At 40.6% G+C, this 20,096-nt stretch overlaps 1 gene segment (V, D, J or C); it reads right to left on the bottom strand.

The window, feature by feature from the left end:
• Positions 1-1,801: 1,801 nt before the first annotated feature.
• Positions 1,802-19,767, bottom strand: LOC140471507 (Ig heavy chain C region-like). The segment is given in 7 exon segments: positions 1,802-2,218; positions 2,672-2,980; positions 4,920-5,225; positions 8,315-8,620; positions 18,796-18,847; positions 19,230-19,555; positions 19,684-19,767. Coding segments are annotated over 7 exon segments (1,740 nt in total).
• Positions 19,768-20,096: the final 329 nt, after the last annotated feature.

Genomic DNA, 20,096 nt, shown 5'->3' with positions numbered 1-20,096 from the left:
CAATCTTTCCCAAACCATCTCCTGAGAAGCTTGTTTGTGTTATTGTTTGTGGATGCTTGCTGATGCTTGTGCCCATTATCCTTATTTAATAAACACCCCTCTATTTGTTGATCTATGCACTTGTGTGTCTGCATGTGAGACTCTGAATTTGTGTGTACGTGTGATATTGTATCCATGCTGATCAATGTGGTTTAAAAATAACTAATTAAGCTGCCTCTGTCATTGTATGTTTGTGATTCTGAAAATGGGAAAATTATGATATTAATATTTATCTCTGTGCACTTACGTGCCTGTGTGAGTTGACAAGTGGGAGGACATTTTTCAGAATTTGAATCTGTGTTCATGCGTGTATGTCTGTACGCATTGTGCTGTATGAATGTAAATGTATTTGTGTGTTACCGTGTGTCTTTGTTTCTCATGGTTATGTGTGAGTACCCCTGTTCATTTGTGCAAATGATTTTCATTCAGTGTATGTGAGTTTTTGTATGAGCTTAGAGAGTGTTCAAGTGCCACTTGCATCTGTGGCTCTGTGTGAGTATGCATGTGTGACATCTTATCTATATGCACATTTGAGTGTGCACATAAATATGTGTCTTTAGGTGAGAGCTCGTATATGTGTCATTACGAGTGTATTTGTGATCATCTCTCTGTATCTGTTCTTATACCAGACTGCAATTTTTATTGCTGTAATTTATTGTTCGAATTTTAATGGATTGCCCATAATTAGATCTGACCTTGGTGTTGTAGGAAACATTTCCCATCGTCATGGAGAGATAAATGTTTTATGAGCAACACTTCTGTTGCAGTGATAGAATTTCTGTCTCTGAGAGAAAAGTCTTGAGTTCAAATCCCCACTGCCCCAGAGATAACATTTCTGAATATGTTTATTAGAAAATGTCCACTTGTGTTCTGTATGTGAAACAAAATGATATCAGGTATTCGAATACAAGAATTGACCCCATGTGCTCCAGAAAACTGAGACAAACCTATGGAATACAAACCGGGACGATGCAAACACCAGTTTTGGATTATGGGAATCAATGTTCATCATTTGTTAACAGAGCCAAGCATGTCCAACATGCTTCAAAGGTATTATTTTGCATGGAAATGTTAAATCTTTGGACAGTAAGCAAGAAGCTGACTGTTCCTGTTAGTAACTGGGTTACATTACAGAGGACATCTTCCATGAAAACTCTTCACAGGGAGCAAGAGGACAGACCATTCATCGTTCCCCTCCCCTCTGCTTCACGACAACTTATCTGTTGATTCTCTTTGGTGTGAAAGTGAAGATACGTTCTGTCAACTCATGCACTGGTGCAAGATCCCTGGCAATTCCCCAGAAACAAAGGTTACATTCAAACTCTTCTGCACTATTTACGATTGGTATGTTCCAATCAAATTTAATTTTAAAGTGTCTTAAATTTACATTTCCAATTGGTGCAATGTGGCAGTTTAAAACTGACATGAATTTTGTAAGAGTGTCCAGTCGGGGGAATCAAGAACACCAAGTTCATAACTCGTGCTCTACCCTTGACATAAAATGGACATTGTCAGATTTTGTCACAGAGGGATTTAGGATGGATAAGGTATTTGGCGGAATCCTGCAATGAGTGAACTTTACTCTGTCTCTGACCCAGGGTGTATCTGAGCAGAGAACATTAACTGCACAAGACACTCGTCCTAGACCTGTTGATAATCCACTTTAACTACACAGATGGAATGGAAGTCAGGGTGGGAAACAATTAATTCAGTATTTAACTCACAACTGGAGGGAAAAAAACACTTCTATTACTTCTGTTGAATTATTAAATTCAACTTTGAAATTTTTATTGACATGAATTAACAGTGTCCATCAGTGCAAGCGAAATGTTTACAAAACTTGGTTTACCGCTGGATTTATCGACTGTTCTGTTGATTATCTTCAGTGGAATCGCTTCATGTTCCACCACACAGGAGTAAGAAGCACCGCTGGCCCACTCCTCCGCTGTAATGGATAACAGGCTGTACATGAAGAAGGAGATGTTGTCACTCTCCGCCATCACCTCAGTGTTCTTGTAGTTACTGGGATTCACCGGCTTGTCATTGTTTGTCCACTTGACGAAGATCTCTCGGGGGGAGAAACCTCTCACTAAACAGGTGAGGGAGAGAAACCTCTGAGCGGAGATTTCTTCTGTTGGTGGCAGGAGGACCGACACTGATGGCTCCAGCGGATTAATCACTGCAGAATATGTGAGACAAATATAAATCAACCAAAAAATCCTGAACCAATATCACAATTTCACTAAATATTAAACTATGCCACGTTTAATTTGGGATTTATTCACTTCCGTTTACTAAAGGAGCAGAATGGTACACATTCTGTTCAGTAAAAAAAGTCGAGTTTAATGTGAAAGTTGCCTCCATGTTTCCAGCCCACAACAAGGACATTCTGTCCAACTGTCATTGCTGATGGTGACGTCACAACCCAGGCTTCTTCCCACTTTATCTGACTGAATCAGAATACAATATCCTTTGGTCCATCTTTATCTTAATCAGCTACCCAGCTATCCTGCCTTCAGATGCACCATTAATACTCCCAATGGTGTTTGTTCATACCAATCAAACCCTGACATTGATGTAACTGCATCTGGATTACACATGGGATCCTTTGTGTTTTAATCTCACCGCTCACCTTTCTCCTTGTGGATGGAGTCTCTCCGCGGAGTCGGTAGATTCTGATGGTACACCACACATTCAAAAGTAACGCCACTCAGCCAGGCTTCAGTAGAAATGTCTAATTTGCTGATCACGCTGTCGGGATTCTGTCCAGGCTGGTCAGCAATCTCTGTTTTCAGAGGCTTCTTTTCTTGTTTCCAGGTCACGTTGACTCCAGAAGGAAAATTGGACACAACGCAGGTTAACGTCACCGTCGCCTCCAGTAAGACTTGTTCCACTGGCGGTGGGAGGATTTTAACGGTGTTAGGGTGGCACTCGGTATCTTCTATGAAAGAAAAATCAAAGTCAATGAAAAATGCCCCTTTATGATAAAAACAGCCAATCTTCAGATTACTTCTTCACAGGGTGAAGACACCACCTTCAAAATGGCAACTCCAACTATTGCTGAAACGATGCTTCATGTTGTTGATGTATTTTGATTTGTGAAAGCATTTGTGATTACGTATAACATACCCTGTGTAATTACTCCTAAAGAACACTGGCTTTGTAACAAGTGAAACCTGAAAAAAAATAAAATAATCGAAGATACCATCATGTAACCCATGGAATTACCTTTCTTTCAGAGTCTGTCTCTCACTTAACACCATCTATTGATACTTGTGACAAGAGTAATCTCAATATAATGAGTTCATTTCCATGTTCATAACCCTTTGTTGCAAATGCTGCTGGTCATTCTGACTGCCAAATCACATCCTACATTTTAGACAAATTATAATAAATAATAATTATTCTCTTTGCAGAGTTCTAAAGTGTTACAGGAGCGGTGAACAGCCATGGAAATTCTGTTCATTATATTTAACGTGATCAAAAATACTTTGCGTTATTGGTGTGATGTCATTCTCTAATTTATGTCATTGTTCCTCGTGAGCTGTGTTTGGAGTAGATCAGAAAACAAGACATTGAGTACAGCATTGGATATCGAGAAGGACACCCATCTCCTTAAGTCTTTCCCTCCATTCAGTTTGTTCGTAACTGGTCTGTACTTTCACTTTATTTACTAAGGTGCGTTTTTTAATTTCTTCATAGAGCAGGGGAGCAAAAAACAAACAAAAGCGTCTTAAATCAATCTACAAACGCGATGGAAATGTGCACTAATTTTATAGACATCCACTACTCACTGTGTAAACATCGCTACCCCAAACCAGGCTAAATCAGCCTGTCTCGAGTTCCTAGTTCATTCATCCCTATTGGACCGTTCTTACCAGAATTTATTCTCCTGCCTCATCCACTAATTACAGAGACCATCTTAAAGAAGCTCATTGAGATCACGTTTATCCCAGTTGATGTGATACCCACTTGGTCTGGAGTCTGATCCCATAAATGAAGTTAAAGAGCTCAGTACCAGATAAAAATCGATGTCGTAAAATGTCCAAGGCCAACAGGTCATTCCTGAGCAGGGGATGATGCACTGAACGCATTTTAATTTATTTTCAAGTAAGGGTCACTGCATATTTTAACCACGTCATTTTGAGACCACAACATCATAAGATAGAGGATCAGAATAAGGCTGTACGGCCAATCCAGAGTTTAGATCAGAATGATGCTGGAAAAGCACAGCAGGTCAGGCAGCATCCGACGAGCAGGAACATCGACGTTTCGGGCTACAGCCATTCTACTGTCATCTCTAAACAAGAGCCGATCTATCTCTGGCTTGAATACACACAATGGCCTGGCCTCCACAGCCCTCTGCAGCAACAAGTTCCACAGCCTCATCACCCTCTGGCTGAAGACATTTCTCCCCACATCTCAGTTCTAAACGGTGCCCCTTTGACCTTGAGACTGTGCCCTTGGGGTCCTAGTCTGGCCGACCAGTCAAAACATCTATTCCACGTTCACTCGACCTCAGTCTCTCAGTATTTTCTATGTTTCAATCAGATATCTCTCCAATATCCCCCCTCCACCCCCAAACCTATCCTTGAAGGGGCCCTCTGAACGCCTCTCCCAGCATGGTCAGGCAATAAACTATTTAACAAAGCTCACTGTCTATATATCTATCTTCAACAGAGAGGAAACATGCTTTTCTGACTTGCCAAAATGTTGAGTCATGAGCGATGCTAATGTCACACTCAAAGTGAAATGCGATATGTTGCATGTTGGGAAACGAGAAGCTGTACCGTACTGTTTACTACGCCTGATAAATGAGCGTGTTTGATTCACATCAGAGTTTAGAAGTATTTGTAGCTCTCTCAGTGTGTGTCTCTTACCCTGGAGTGCGGTGATGTTTTTACTTTGAATGTTCTCTCCATGATTGACCTGGCAGGTATAGACTGCGCTGTTGAACCATTCACCATAAGGGACCATCAGCCGACTCATCACCGAGAAGTTCCCGTTTGCCTCACACACAGGAGACGTGAAGAAGCCAGAATCCAAGGGTCGGCCATTTTTCAACCAACTCACGGAGGTTGACTTCGGATGGAAATCGATGATTGAACAGACGACGGTTGCAAACTTGCTGCTTGCGATTTCTTCACTGGAGCTCACGGTTAGGAGAAGAGTTGGTGGGAGAATACCTAGATCATTAGGAAACACATCGCATAAATTATCTGATGAATTTCAGAACAAATACAATCAGTTCTCATATATCAAGGTTTCTTGTGGTTAATGGATACAAGAATCATAATTATGCAGAGTGCTGCAGAAGCTGGGATCCACACAGAAAGATCAGCAGGACAATGTGAAAAGCTAAAATTATAGGACACAGCAAGGGAGTCAAGGAGGCATAGAAACTATAGGCCGGTAACATCAAAAGGGAGATAGCAATGTTGGATGGTATTCGTTTTAATGACAGAGTCTGATGAACAAGGCAGACAAATTACTGGCATAAATGAGGAAATGATGCGGTTGCTATCACAGAGACATATTGAGAGCCAGGCAGGAGTGGCTATTCAACATTCCAGGATTTAGTGCCTTCAGGCGAGACAGGGAAAGATGGAAAAGGATGAGGGCTGGGGTGTACAGTGCAGAATGTTGCTTCTGTCGCAATTCTGACAAGAGTATTTTAGGCTTTAAAGAGAAATGAAACCATGGATCCCTCCTCGAACAAAGGCAAATGGACAGTACTTCAAAACCAAAATACAGCAAACATAACTACTGGGAGAGCATGATAGACCTTACTATAGGTCCAAAAGAGAAAGTGAACATACATGGGCAAATTTCAGAGAAATGTAAATTAAATAGGGGAATGAGAAAAGAGGTTTTTAACTTCCTCAGCATAGGCTTGGATATTCATTTTGTCAAAAATTTAGAGGGAGCAGAATTCTGAAAATGCCCCCAGGAGAATATTTTAACAAAGTATGTGTTTAATACTGAGAATTTTAATCCAGACCTTGCAAGAGAGGGGTGAACCTGGACTTAACTTTAGGGAATGAAGTCGACCCAGTGGGTAAAACCTCAATGGTGGAGCACTTTGCAGACAGTGATCGTAAATCAGTTGGATTTCAGATTGTACTGCAAAGGAATAGAAATTGGCCCAAAGTTTTGAAAAAGGGAAGGACAATTTTAGTAAGATCAGGTAATGACTTGACCAGAGTGGACTGGAAGCTGACACTTATTGGTAAATCTGAGTCAGAGCAGTGTGACACATTTAAGAGAGAGATAAGAAAATCACAGGGAGGACATTTCCCAGGAAGCCACTGAGTGGGACCAAGAATGCAGTGGGCTCTGGACACCAAAGGGCATGGAGGGTGAGATAAAGAGAAACAAGGGAGGCTTCCGGTCTAAACTGAAATCTCAAAACAATAGGAATTAGTATGGAGTACAGAATGTGCAAGGGGGAGTTTGAAAGACAGAGGAATTAGAAGAGCAAAAGAGACCATGAGAAAATAATAGCAGTCAAAATAAAGGAAAATATTTTTAAAAGTTACACGCTCATTCAAAATAAAATAATTATTCGGGAAACAGTAATGCTCATTAAGTGTATTATTGGAGTGGAACCGAAGGATTAGATTGTGGTCAAAACGAACGTGTTCTGTCAGTGTTCACTAGTAAGAGGGACAATGTGGGGACAGAAAACATGGAGGGGTGTTGTGATGTAGTTTTCAGAAATTAGGACACATGACGTGATGTTCTGTGTTGTCTTGCTGAATGAAAAGTGGTTATATTTCCAGGGCAGATGAAAAGTATACCGAGCTGTTGAGTGATGCAAAGAATGAAATAGTTGGGTCGCTGACAATAATTTAGAATTCCTGTCTGGCCACAGCACTTGTGCCAAGTGAGTGTAGATCAGCCAAAGTTGCACTGTCATGCAGGACGAAGGAAGGTATAAATAATGAAAACACAGATCTGTCAAGCTCATCTCAGTGGTAGGGAAACTATTGAGAAGTGAAGTTAGTCTTCATTTGGAAGATAAATCAACAATTTTCATCACGGTTTTATTGAGAGGAAGTCATGTGTAAGAATTTGATCGTAGTTTTCAGAGAGATAACTCGATGTCCAGATGATAGAAATAATCAGAGCCAATGGGATCGGAGTTAATTTGACAGATTGGATCGAGAACTGGCTGAGTGGTGGGAGCAGGGGATAATAGTCATCGGGTGTCTGCGTGACTGGAAATCTATGTCTCCTGGTGCTCTGTAGGGATTGGTTTGATTTCCTTGTTATCTCTCTTACATACTAATGATTAAGACTCAAATTTAGGAGTATTAACCAGTGAATTCACAGATGAAATGAAAACTGTCATGCTGGTAAGTCATGAGCATAATGGCTTTCGATTGCAGGAGGATATAAAAGGGTTGGTTGTATGTGAAGTGAAGTTGCAAATGGAAATTATTCTGCATAAATGTAAGGTGATGTAATTCGGCAGAAGAATCTGTGAGGTATGACGTTTTGAATGTTGAAACCCTGGAAAGACCTGAGGATCTTTGGTGCATGTACCCACCGATCCCCTATAGTACTGTGTCGTCTGGATAAAGAGGCTAAGAAGGTGAGAGGATATTTGCTTTTCTGAGCCGAGACATTGACAATGAAGAGTAGGGAGATGATACTGGAACTTAATAGAACACTGGTTAGGCCATACTGAAGCGTTGTATGCATGTTATCGAAGGAATGTGATTACACTGAAGGCAGTATTGATGAGATTTGCCAGGATCTTGCCTGGGTTGGAGGGTTTTAGTTATGAAACTAGTTTAGATAGACAGGGGTTTTCCTTGGAGCAGAGGAGAATTAGGGAGAAGATTATCATAATGTCTAGATTTATTTTAGGCATAGACAGGGTAAACTGGATGAAACCTTTCCCCTTGATGGAGAGAGAAGGTAAGGCCAGGAGCTTCCAAGTGGATCTCAGGGGAAAACAAAATCAAACAGAGGGTGGTGTTTGCCTGGAGCTCAGCACCTCTAAGTCATGTAGAGACTGAGCCCCTCATAGTAGGTATGAAGTATTGCGATGCATCCTTGCAAGGGCAAATCACACAAGGCAATGGATCAGGTGCTGGCACATGAGACTGGAATAGTTAGGTGGCTGTTATTGATAGCCATGAACTGAATGGATCAAAGGGCCTTGTTCCTGTGCTGTATAAGGTGATTCTGTGAAAACGGTTATAAATAATGCCTTCTTCATATTAATCCCAGATGCTCTGTTTATCTCAGTTCCCACAACACATACCTGGACATGGCATTTCTTTGCTCTTGTGTGACCCGCTGTGTTGAACCTCACAGTAGATTTTGCTGGGGCAATCTGCCGCTGAATCGGGCAGGGTTAACTGGCTGCTCAGGGTGTAGGTTCCCTTCTTGTTTCTCACTGATGGGTAAGTCTTAAATCCAGTCGTGATTAACTCCCCATCTTTCTTCCAGGTTACCTTGGTGACGTCAGGGGAATAGTACATCGCCAAACAACCAAAGGTCGCAGAACCGGTGTCGTGCTCCTGACAGGAGGAGACCAGGCCATAAAGCGTGGGGGGAGACTGTGTCTCTACAATAGAATGACCAATTGAGCAAGTTAGTTTCTGTTCATTTGACCTTATCAGTTACTCAAATGTATCCTCAGCTGTAAACGTTTGCCAGTATGCTCCCACTGAGTCTACAGCATAACTGGAGTTTATTTTTGTTTCCTACCAGTTGCTGATCATGATCATTGGTTCCTTCTTTAGAAACATGGCCTGGACCTTGACCATTGCCATATAATTTAGGAAGAAGAACATCCTGATCCCACCCCAGTAACTTTGAAGATCTCACCAACTGACACTTTCACTGGATTGCTGTGAAGAGCAAAGAAGTTTCACAAAATACAAACCAAGGAAATGCAGATTCATCAAAATTCTACACTGTGTGCAAACAGGCCATTTGGCCCAACAGGTCCACACCCACCCTCTGAAAAGTAACCCATCCAGACCTATTCCCCTCCCCTATTATGCTACAGTTAACCCTGACTAATGCACCCAACCTCCCAATCACTGAACACAACATTTTCAATTCCCCCAGCTTGCACATCTTTGGACTGTGGGAGGAAATGCACACAGACATGGGGAGAAAGTGCCAACTCCACACAGACAGTCACCCGAGGCTGGAATGGAACCGGAGTCCCTAGCACTGTGAGGCAGCAGCGCTAACCACGGAACCAGCGTGCTGTCCCACTAGGTACTGTGCTGCTGGAAATACCCAACCGCTGGCAGTACCCCCGGAGAGAAATCAGAGTGAATCATAGAACATAGAACAGTGCAATACAGGCCCTTCGGCCCTCGATATTGTACCACCCTGTCATACTAATCTGAAGCCCATCCCACCTACACCATTCCATGTACGTCTGTATGCCTAGGTAAAAACAATGACTACAGATGATGGAAATCCGATTCTGGATTAGTGGTGCTGGAAGAGCACAGCAGTTCAGGCAGTATCCAAGACTGTCCAATGATGACTTAATCTTGGCGAATCTACTACCGTTGCAGGCAAAAGCATTCCATTCCCTTACTACTCAATGACAAAAGAAACTACCTCTGACATCTGTCTTTTCCCTATCTCCACTCACTTTAAAGTTGTGTCCCCTCGTGTTTGCTGTCCCCATACTTGGAAATCAGGTCTAGTGAGCCTTCCTCACTTATCAATGCAAGGCAGAATGTTCTCTCTGGGAGGAAGGTCACTGCAGCAGCAGCACAGGCAGGAGCTGAGCACTGGGACTGGGAGGAGGGCTGTCACGGCTGAACTCATGCCAATTGTCTGGAAGTTGAAACATCTAATTTACAATTATCTGAATTCTGGAGGCCTCTGAAAAATGGAGGACCATTAAGGTTCAGAGGCTTTGGAGTGTTACAGCTGAGTATTTACGTAAATATGATTTGAGAAATGAACTGGTAATGTTTAACTTTAATAACTATCAAATTGACACGCAGTTCACCACCAAACCTCACATTGACAAACCCAACCCATTCATGCCCGGAACACACAACCCCTATCACACAAAACACATCCAAGGCAATCCATATTGGTAGTATAGCTGAGAAGAGAGATCTCGGTGCCCATGTACATAGATCCCTAAAAGTTGCCAGCCAGTTTGATAAGAATTATTTAGAAGGCATACTTTCTGTTGGCTTTCATCAATAGAGGGACTGAGTTTCAGAACCACGAGGTTAGGCTGCAGCTGTACAAAACTCTGGTGTGGCCGCACTTGGGAGTATTGTGCACTGTTCTGGTCACCACATTATAGAGAGAATGTGGAAGCTTTGGAAGAGATCAGAGGAGGTTTACCAGGATGTTGTTTGGTATGACAGGAAGGTTTAATGAGGAAAGGATGAGGGTCTTGAGACTGTTTTTGTTTGAGAGAAGAAGGTTGAGAGGTGACTTAATTGAGACATAAAAGATAAACAGAGGGTGGACAGTGAAAGTCTTTTTCCTTGAATAGTGATGGCTCGCAGGAGAGGACATAGATGATAGATGTCAGAGGTTGTTTCTTGACTCAGAGAGGAGTTGGGGCATGGAGCGCACTGCCTGCAACAATAGTACACTCGCCAACTTTAAGGGCATTTAAAGGTCATTGGATAAATATATGGTTGAAAATGGAATAGTGTAGGACAGATAGGCTTCAGATTGGTTCCACAGGTCAGCGCAACATTGAGGGCTGAAGGGCCTGTACTGCACTGTAATGTTCTATATTCTATATTCCAGATGGACATATGATCTCAATTCCTTTCACTCATTTACACTCCTGCCGCCCTGCACCTGGCCCATGGTGAATCTGGCCCTGACTGGACCTGGCACCATCATTTTCACAACCTCTGACAAAAGCCCACTACCCAAGACATGACCTCAGCCCTTGATCACTGACCTTACATCTTACCCAAGTCAACCTGTGCACATTGCATCCTCGCTACTTTCGCATCTGTGCTTTACAACCTACTATTTTGCCAGACTCGGAGCTTTGCATTTTGACAACACGTCCACCTGTCACTTCATTACAGTGACCTTCCACCCTGAAACATCCTGGCACTATGCCCACCGCTACACTAACAAGCCTGGCATCCTGCCCACCTCTCCATAAACCTGTCTGGCAAAGACAGACCTCCTGCATTTCAGTTCAAACTACCCCTCACCTACCAAGCACAATTCGAACAAATTATCCTGTGACCATTACCACTTACCTTGATGCCACCTTGCCAGACAGAGTGCATGCAAGCTTACCCAGCAGCCAGCCAACACCTCACAGCCTACCAGCCCAAATTCTCCCACATGCCCAATCTAGCCCCTCACTTGCTCACCACCTTCCAACTTTGAGCCTACTCCAACATAAAGTCAGAGAGTCATAAAGTCGTACAGCACAGAAACAGTTCCTTTGGTCCAGCTCATCCATGCTGACCAGAGTTCCCAAATTAAACTAATTCCACTTGCCTGCCTTTGGCCCATATCCATCCAGACCTATCCTGTTCCTGTAGCTGTTCAAATGTCTTCTAAATGTTGGACCTATCTCTGCATTTACCACTTCCTCTGGCAGTTCATTCCAATGTTTTGGACAGTTACAACATGAAGCCTACCTCCTGCACTCAGTGCTCTGACCAATGAAGGTACATGTGCAAAACACCTTCAACACACTAGGTACTTGAGACAACGCTTTCAAGAATCTATGAGTCTGAACCCTCAGGTTCCTCAGTGTTCAACATCACTATCCAGTGCCCTACCATTAACTCTGTAAGACTCTATGAGTCTGGAACCTCAAGGCCCTGTGTTTAAACATCACTATCCAATGCCCTACCATTAACTCTGTAAGTTGTGACCTGATTTATCTTCTCAAAATGCAACACGTCGTATTCATTTAAATTAAACTCCTTCTGCCACTCCTCAGTCCATTGGCCCAGCTGATCAAGATCTCATTGTACGTTTAGATAACTTTCACTGCCAATTATACCACCAATGTTGGCATTACATGCAAACTTACAAACCATGTCCCATTCAAATTTTTCATGGCTTTCAACCAATATTGTAGCCTGTTTTCCTTTCTCCCACATATGTGTAGCATTTTTTTAAGGATTGAAGGAATCTATCTCCTTATTGAAATCATTTAATGTTTTGTCCTCAATCAATTTCTGTGGTGGAGAATTCCAAAGGTTCACCATTCTTTTGCTGAATAGTAAACAATCAGGTTCAATGTTATCGAGTGTTGGGAAGATTGGTGAGCAGCAAGATTAATGATGATCCCATGAATAGCCTTCTAGAGGGGCCAAGGTGCCTTCTTCAGCTTCCATTTTGCATGTTGTCATGTCCCTTCGGCAGCATGTTCCAAAATTGTGACCCTTGAGGATAAGGGCGCACATGTATGTAAATGCTTCTCCTGAAAGCTTTCCTCCAAATCTGACTTCAACTTGACTCTCAACTATTTCCCTGCCCGTTTCCTCTTCCTCAATCATAGACATGGGACTCACTTCCTACCAGCGCTGTGAATGTGCTAATACCACACCAACTTCAGCAATTCAAATAGACTGATGACAACTGGTTTCTCAAGGCAATATAAAAAGTCTGACACTTCCTCACCGGTCTAGAGATTCAAACAACCACTGGAAAAATTGTAAATTATTTGAGGCACTTGTGTGTCTACACAAGATGACATGGTTTCCGTTTGTGTGATTTGACTGTGTTTTCACTAAAGGAACAGAGCTATTTCTTAATCATATAATAGGAATCAAGCATCCCTCATTTTTAGCAAGGCAATCACACATTATATTTCTTTATTCCAGGGAAGTATAGTGTTAAATTAATGAAATATGATGATTGGGATGTTTCAATTGGAAATAGTCAGAGATTTAAAGTTTACTTTCATGAGCAATTAATTCCAGCCCCATTGTTTCACAGTACTCACAGGAATGTCTTTCAGAAATGGTGTCTCCCTTTGTTTACTGAATCAGTAAATCTGGGATAGTTTTTGCTTGTTAATCAAAGGTGTTAAAGAGTTTTAGCCAAAGGGAGACCTGCGGATTTAGCTCACAGATGCTCCATGATCTAAGTAAGTGATGGAACAGCTCGAGGGGCTGAGTGCCCTCCTCTTGCTCCTACGTTCCTATCATTGTGTCATTCATTAAGCTAGCACTGGCGGTGAACACTTTTTATTAAAATATTTCAACAAATTAATTGTTTCACACATGCTTTTAAAAAAATTCTGTTGATTATTTGGAACGAGATCATTGACATTCTCTATTTGAGTGATCAAAATAACTTCCACCCAATTACAGCAGCCACTGCACTCTGGAGTGGGTTGTTACTTCATAATAGTTTCTTGTGAAACTCCAGCTCGAGATCAGGGCGCTCAAATTCAATGATTCTCTGATATTTAATATCTCTGAACATTTGCAATTTGTTCAAATGCATCTTTTCTCTGAAGAACGTGTTTAATCGAACAGAACTTTTTTCAATGAAACAACAAACTTTAAATGCTAGAAAACCAAAAGAAAAGACAGAAATTTCTGAAGAAACTCAGCAGGTCTAGCAGCTCCTGTGGAGAGAAGGCAAGGTTAACCTTTCGCATCCAGAGACCCCCCTCTTCACCAAATTGTTTTCATGTTTTTGACACAAGAGCTCACACCTGTTGAGATAAACAGTGATGACGTTGGCTTGACTCCTGCTGGAGAAAGGATTCTTAGCAGAGGTACTGGATGGTCGGAGATAGCAATTGAAGACCAACTGAAAAGCTATCTCCATCTGCTGCAAGTGTTGGATTCAGCAGAACTCCCACCGGACTGGACAATCAAATTCAGCTACAGCACTGGTTTAAATATAAAGTAAAACAGCCTAAGCATAATCTAATCAAATATGCTTCGAAAATGATTCAATCTGGATTAGTTATAAATTATATTGTGAGAACAGCAAGTCAAAAGCTGGGATTTCTTTGAGCACTTACTCCATTAACACCATCTAGCGATGCCCAAACGCTTGTGAACAAATATTGATCTGGAAAAAGCTGCTAACTGCCAAAATTCTGTTTAATATCTAAGAGACACAAGTCAGGACAGCGATTGAATAGATTTCACTGGCCTCTGTGAGTGGAATTCCAACAAACATCCAAACATCTCAATCTTCTTTCTTGCGCTGAAGTAACCTGATAAGAGATGGTGTTACATACCTCTCTTACAGGTTGTAAGTGAACACAGGCCACCTGGCACAGAATCAGGGACACTACCACAACATCACAACAGACCTGAACACAATGAGCTCGACACTATCACAGAGAACACAGCCCACCTGTTTTGACAGTACATAAACCATGTTCGTTATTAACACCTTCCAACATTCAGGAATTTTTCCAGAATGTTTGTACAATGAAAGTAACATTTCAACATTTATCCAAGAATACTTTGATAGCAGCTCCGAATTGTTCAAATTCTATGGGAACTACAGAGGAATAAAACTAGGAATTGTATTGCCATCAATTCCCTTCCTCTTTCCCCTGTGAATGTTGCTGCACCAGATGGTCTACTTAGTCTGAAAAAGATTAAAATGTTTTAAAGTGTAATATGACCGTTGCCAGTGACATTAAAAGCTGATAATAGGTTTTCAAATAATAAGATGCAAAAAAATTCTGATTCTACATTGTGCCATGAAACATGTCCTGCATAACTGAGGCACAAAGAAAATATACAGCATATTTCCATCTGCCTCACTCAATCAAATATCTCTTGTTGCCAACAACCAATTTCAAAACTCTTGCTATCTGCCTTTTGTTCCTGAAACGTTCGTTCTGATTGGAACAACATGGTCAGGGCTCTCAATTCTGAGGCACCTAATCGAATATTGTATTTCTGGCCGATAAAAATGGTTTTGAAGCGCGAGATGAAATTGAACTGTCTGAGATTCAGGGATCCGAACTGGACAATTTACAAATGGTCAGGACCGTTGACAAGTTAGTCAGAGATAGCACTGAAACAAACTGTACAACAGACTTAATCCTAGAGGATACATTTCTCAGCACCTCACGTCAAATATATTTACTGTACTTGAACATTCATCAGAGGAACTAACCAGTGGATTAATGTGAACGAGAATGTGTTCACCTTGAACATAAATAACCACTGAGTTAATAAACTTAATAAGTCATTGTATTTAATAAAATGATTGAGGTGGGAAATATCGCCAATTAAAGCACAGATCTGGAGGCAATGGATTATTCTCTAAATTATTTTTACATATTCTTAAAACGTTCCTTGAACTGGGGAGATTTTGCATGCACTGCATAAAGTCAATACTGCATTCCAGTGTGGAAAGCATTTCTGTTGAAGGAATCAGGGCAAGGTCATTTTCTTGTTTACTGCTTTTAATGAACGAAAATGTTTAAAAAGGTATGAATTGAAAACATGCTTCTGTCTGGAGTTGCCCGCTTTAACAGATGTCTAAGTAAATGTGGCCACTGCTGCCTCACAGATCCAGGTACCCAGGCTCGGTTCCAGCCTTGGGTGACTGCCTATGTGGAGTTTACACAATCTTCCCTGTGTCTGTGTGGATTTCCTCCCACAATCCAAAGATGTGCATGTCAAGTGAACTGGTCATGCTATATTGTCCATAGTGTTAGGTGCGTTAGTCAGGGGTAAATATAGGGTAGGGGAATGGGTCTGGGTGGGTTACTCTTCAGACGGTCGGTGTGGATTGTTGGGCCAAATGGCCCGATACATACTGCAGGAAATCTAATCTAAACGATTGTCACACTTAACAAATGTGAGCAGATTCCTTCGGATCGCTACATTGCAATAAATCGGTCAAGTATATTAATTTTAATAAATATTACTCTATTTTCAGTGTCTGAATAAACAATGTGCTCCGTTATCCTCTAGTTCATGTCTTCTGCAAATTTGTGAACTCTGCATACGTTTGAACACATCGATGTAAAATGAATTCTCTGCGTTTGCAGCAAGTACTCCCATGGTTTTGAGAGTAGAGTTCCAACAGTATGGAAACAGGCCATTTGGCCCAACAATTCTACACTGACCCTCTGAACAGTAAGTAGCCCAACCAGACCCATTCCCCATAATTTATATTTACCCCTGACTAATGCACTCTAACCTAGACATTCCTGAACACTATGGCTGTGCTAAATTGCACAAATCACCTGACCTGCGCATCTTTTGGACTGTGGTAGGAAACCAGAGCGCCCGAAGGAAACCCACGCAGACACAGGGAGAATGTGCAAACTCTACAGAGGCAGCCACCAGAGGGTGGAATCGAATTTGGAATCCTGGCGCTGTGAGGTAGCAGTGCCAACCACTGAGCCACCATGCTGCCCTGCGAATTGATGAGTGAATTATTTTAATTAATTCAAAATTTGTCCTTGGTCACATAATTCACGACAGCAGATGTTTCCGAAAGAATGACTCTTCAGTTGATTTTTTTGTACAATGTAACTATTTAATTAAAATGCACAGATTGGGAACACATAAAGCACTGTGCAGATTAAATAATTCAGTTAATGGTTTATTTTTATCCTGCAAATCCAGTTTAATCAGGGACATAACAATGAATTAACTCAAGTTACGTATGAAACTGATCAAAGCAGTGAAACTGATCTGTTCTTCATAGAATTGTGCAGAATTTCCAAATGGTCTTTGTCAATTATCTTTTCTAGTCAGAAAAATATGTATGTAGTGTACAGCGGAATTGAAAGGTGTTTCTTGATCAATTATAACACAGTCATGGCATTTTTGCTCAAGAGCAAGAACTATGAGAACATTAGACTTTTGAAATGCTATTTATATTTCTCTATGACTTGTAAACTCTTTAAAGACAGACCTTGTGATTGAACTAGACAGTGGAGTTCTGAATTTGGATTGGAAGGCATGGATTAGATTAATCCTTAATTATTACATTTAAGTAAAAATGGCGCCCGAAGGTATCTGTTTTCCCTTCATTTCTAAAACCTTTGCGATTTGCCTTTCACTTAATAATAGGCTTTATGAAATTTCAACTCGCATGCTGATTGCATTGAATGAGGGACCTGGAGCGGTTCACTGTCACCAACCGTGTTAACATTGCAAAACAATGTCGAAACCAGAAACGGTTTCCCAAATATAACACATTTAATGTCACCCAAGCACAGTCCTTCCTCAACAGATGAACGATCACCAGATCACAACATGGTGTGTTTGCAGCAGAACTGGCTCTGCAAACATTTTCAACAGAACCAAGAACATGATGTAACCTCACAAAAAAAACAAATTGAAATCGAACAAAGCTGCTCAGAATCCAGCAAACTAATGATTAAATTGGATGGAAATAACAAGTCATAACAACAACCTTGTTTGTGAGGGGACTTAACACTTAAAGCTGTAATGTTTCTGGCAACAGTTCAATTTATTTCCAACCTGCACACCCTTCTTGATCATGACAATCCTGTGCAGCACACAGTTGAGCGGTTGAAGGCATATATTGATTAATCACTTCATGGTCAAAACAAAATTACTGAATGGACAAATATTACCACATTATAATTTTAAGTTAGTTTCAATTACATAATCTGATCAATTCTGCAGTTTCAGATTTTAGTCCCAAAATTTATTTTGAATGAGGCTACTCAAAACAAAATTCAGCTAGTTTACAATTAGAACTGAGTTTTTTTTTTAAAAAGTCAATACATTAAAAACTCGTTGTTTTCATTTCTCACACTTCTTTCTTCCTTAAGTTAGTTTTCAGTTACAAATGGATGTAATGTTTTCAATCAAGCAGAGAAAATGTGTCATATAAGTTTAACAAATGCAGAAATGATTAATGAAAACCAAAATTACTTCACAAATATTGGTAATCAACAGTAATTCAGAGAGTCATTCTCCTCACCAGAAAGAAAACACCAATTACAGAAAGCATGAAAACGCTGATCAATTTCACAAACTGAATAAGAATTCAATTAACTCAATTCAACAGAATCAAGGAAAATAAAATCAGAATCCAATCAACTCAAAACATCAGATTTAAATGAAAGATAACCAGAATCCAACCAATTCAATTCAACAGAATCAAATAAAACAATTTCAAAAGCCAATCAACACAATTCAACAAAACCGAGTAAAATCAAAATTCAGAATCCAATTAACACAGTTCAAACTGAATCAACTAAAGCAAAGCCAAACTCCAATCAACTCAATTCAACAGAATCGAGTAAAACAAACTCAATCTCATGCAATATAGCACTGCAAGAAAATTGTATGAGTTTCTGACCTGCTTGTCACCAACAAACATAACAAAATAAATGAGAAAATATAATCATGATAAGAACATATATTCAAGAAATGAATAATGATATTTTTGCATATTTTAATCATGTTTGGTAATATCTTGAACATCTTTGAATTCTTAGCGTTTGTTGTTGATAATAAAACACACAGTCAGGGTGTCACTAACATTAAACATTATTTATAGCTGACAGATTAAGAGACATTAGGTGTTTCAAGTAACCCAGCCACACAGAATGCCCATCTGATCAAACAAAAAAGAGATACACTGAGCAACTGACTCTATCATCACCATTTTAACTATTTGCTGAGCCTTAACTGAAGTCTATAATCAGTCTGAACAAAAATCAATCCGAACTAAACCAAACTCAGCACAGAATCTGAGTTTCATTTAATTCAGAAATTAGTCACATGAATAGAAAGTTTTTAAAAAGTCACTAAGAAAGTTCAAAGTTCTTACCTGAAGTCACTGTCACCATGGTCCCTTGGCCCCAGTAATCAAGATAGTTACAGTGTTACATTCTCTGGACTGGGTCACACAATAACTAGCTCTGCATAAAACAAATCAAAAGTCTACCATCATTTTAAATTTTCAGAACCACAGGCAAAATAAAGTCACGATAAATCATCATCACATAATTGCGCTAGTGAATTCTGATCATTCTTGATAAACTTTAATACTGTTTTATCCTTCACAGAGGAACACATGAGCTGATTCTCAAAATTCCCAACGGTGTATTGATAATTACCCAACACTTTTACAAATTAAATAATGATACTGGCATTAAACCGCACAGAACTAATACTGCACTGCAAGTTAAGGCAGTTTGTAGAAGTAATCACTGACTAGTTTCAAACAGTGGAGGCTGAATAGGTTTTTGTATTGATCATAATTGCAGTGTCACCCCAGTTGTAGTATCTTGCACAGTAATAGATGGCGGTGTCTTTGATCTTCAGGTTCCCCATGTCCAACGCGAAAATGTTGTTTGAATTGTCTTTGGACGCAGTAAATCGATTCTTAATCGCTGGTGCATAGTTACTGTCGGATGAACTATAGTAGTACAGCAGCCACTCCAGACCCTGTCCGGGAACCTGTCGGAACCAGCTCATGTAGTAGCTGCTAAGATCGAAGCCGCTGGTTTTACAGGTCAGTTTCAGGCTGCCTCCGGGACGGCCAGTCTCTGCCTCTGGCTGAGTCAAAACAACCTCCGACTGGACACCTTTAAAAAAGAAAACAAATAAACCATGAGCATTAATACAGATGAAATCATGGCTGAGTCTTTTGCATTCCTGCGGTAGACTAACATTGAGACAGTGACAAAGACAGACTTGAACAAAAAACACTCACATGATAAGAAAGTAAGGAATAAACTGAGAAAAATTGTCGACACAATCATTCTGATAACTTGTGGGAAGCGGTTCTTTCTAAACAGAGCCGACCCAGGAGTGTTGAATTACGGTCTAGTGCCCAGGATTTATATGGCCATCGGAAAGGGCAGGCTTACAGCTTCCGCCTGTTGGTTTCATGCTGGAGGCTGAGACTGGATCCTGGTCTCAGCTTGTACAGCCCGAACACATGGGATCATGTATTTACGAGGTTACGCTGAAACATGGACATATACACACCTTGGGATATTTATTTTGCTGAATAGCTTCTTTGGGAGTGTTTTTATTTAAATGGTGGAAGTAAAATTGAGTAGCTTCAGGTCTGTTTCACATGATAGTTGCAAGTATTTTGTTTAAAAAAAACAAATTCATTCG

This window comes from Chiloscyllium punctatum, unplaced genomic scaffold, assembly GCF_047496795.1.
Source record: "Chiloscyllium punctatum isolate Juve2018m unplaced genomic scaffold, sChiPun1.3 scaffold_91, whole genome shotgun sequence".
In the NCBI taxonomy this organism is placed as follows: Eukaryota; Metazoa; Chordata; class Chondrichthyes; order Orectolobiformes; family Hemiscylliidae; genus Chiloscyllium; species Chiloscyllium punctatum.
This window is presented reverse-complemented; position numbering and strand designations above follow the sequence as displayed.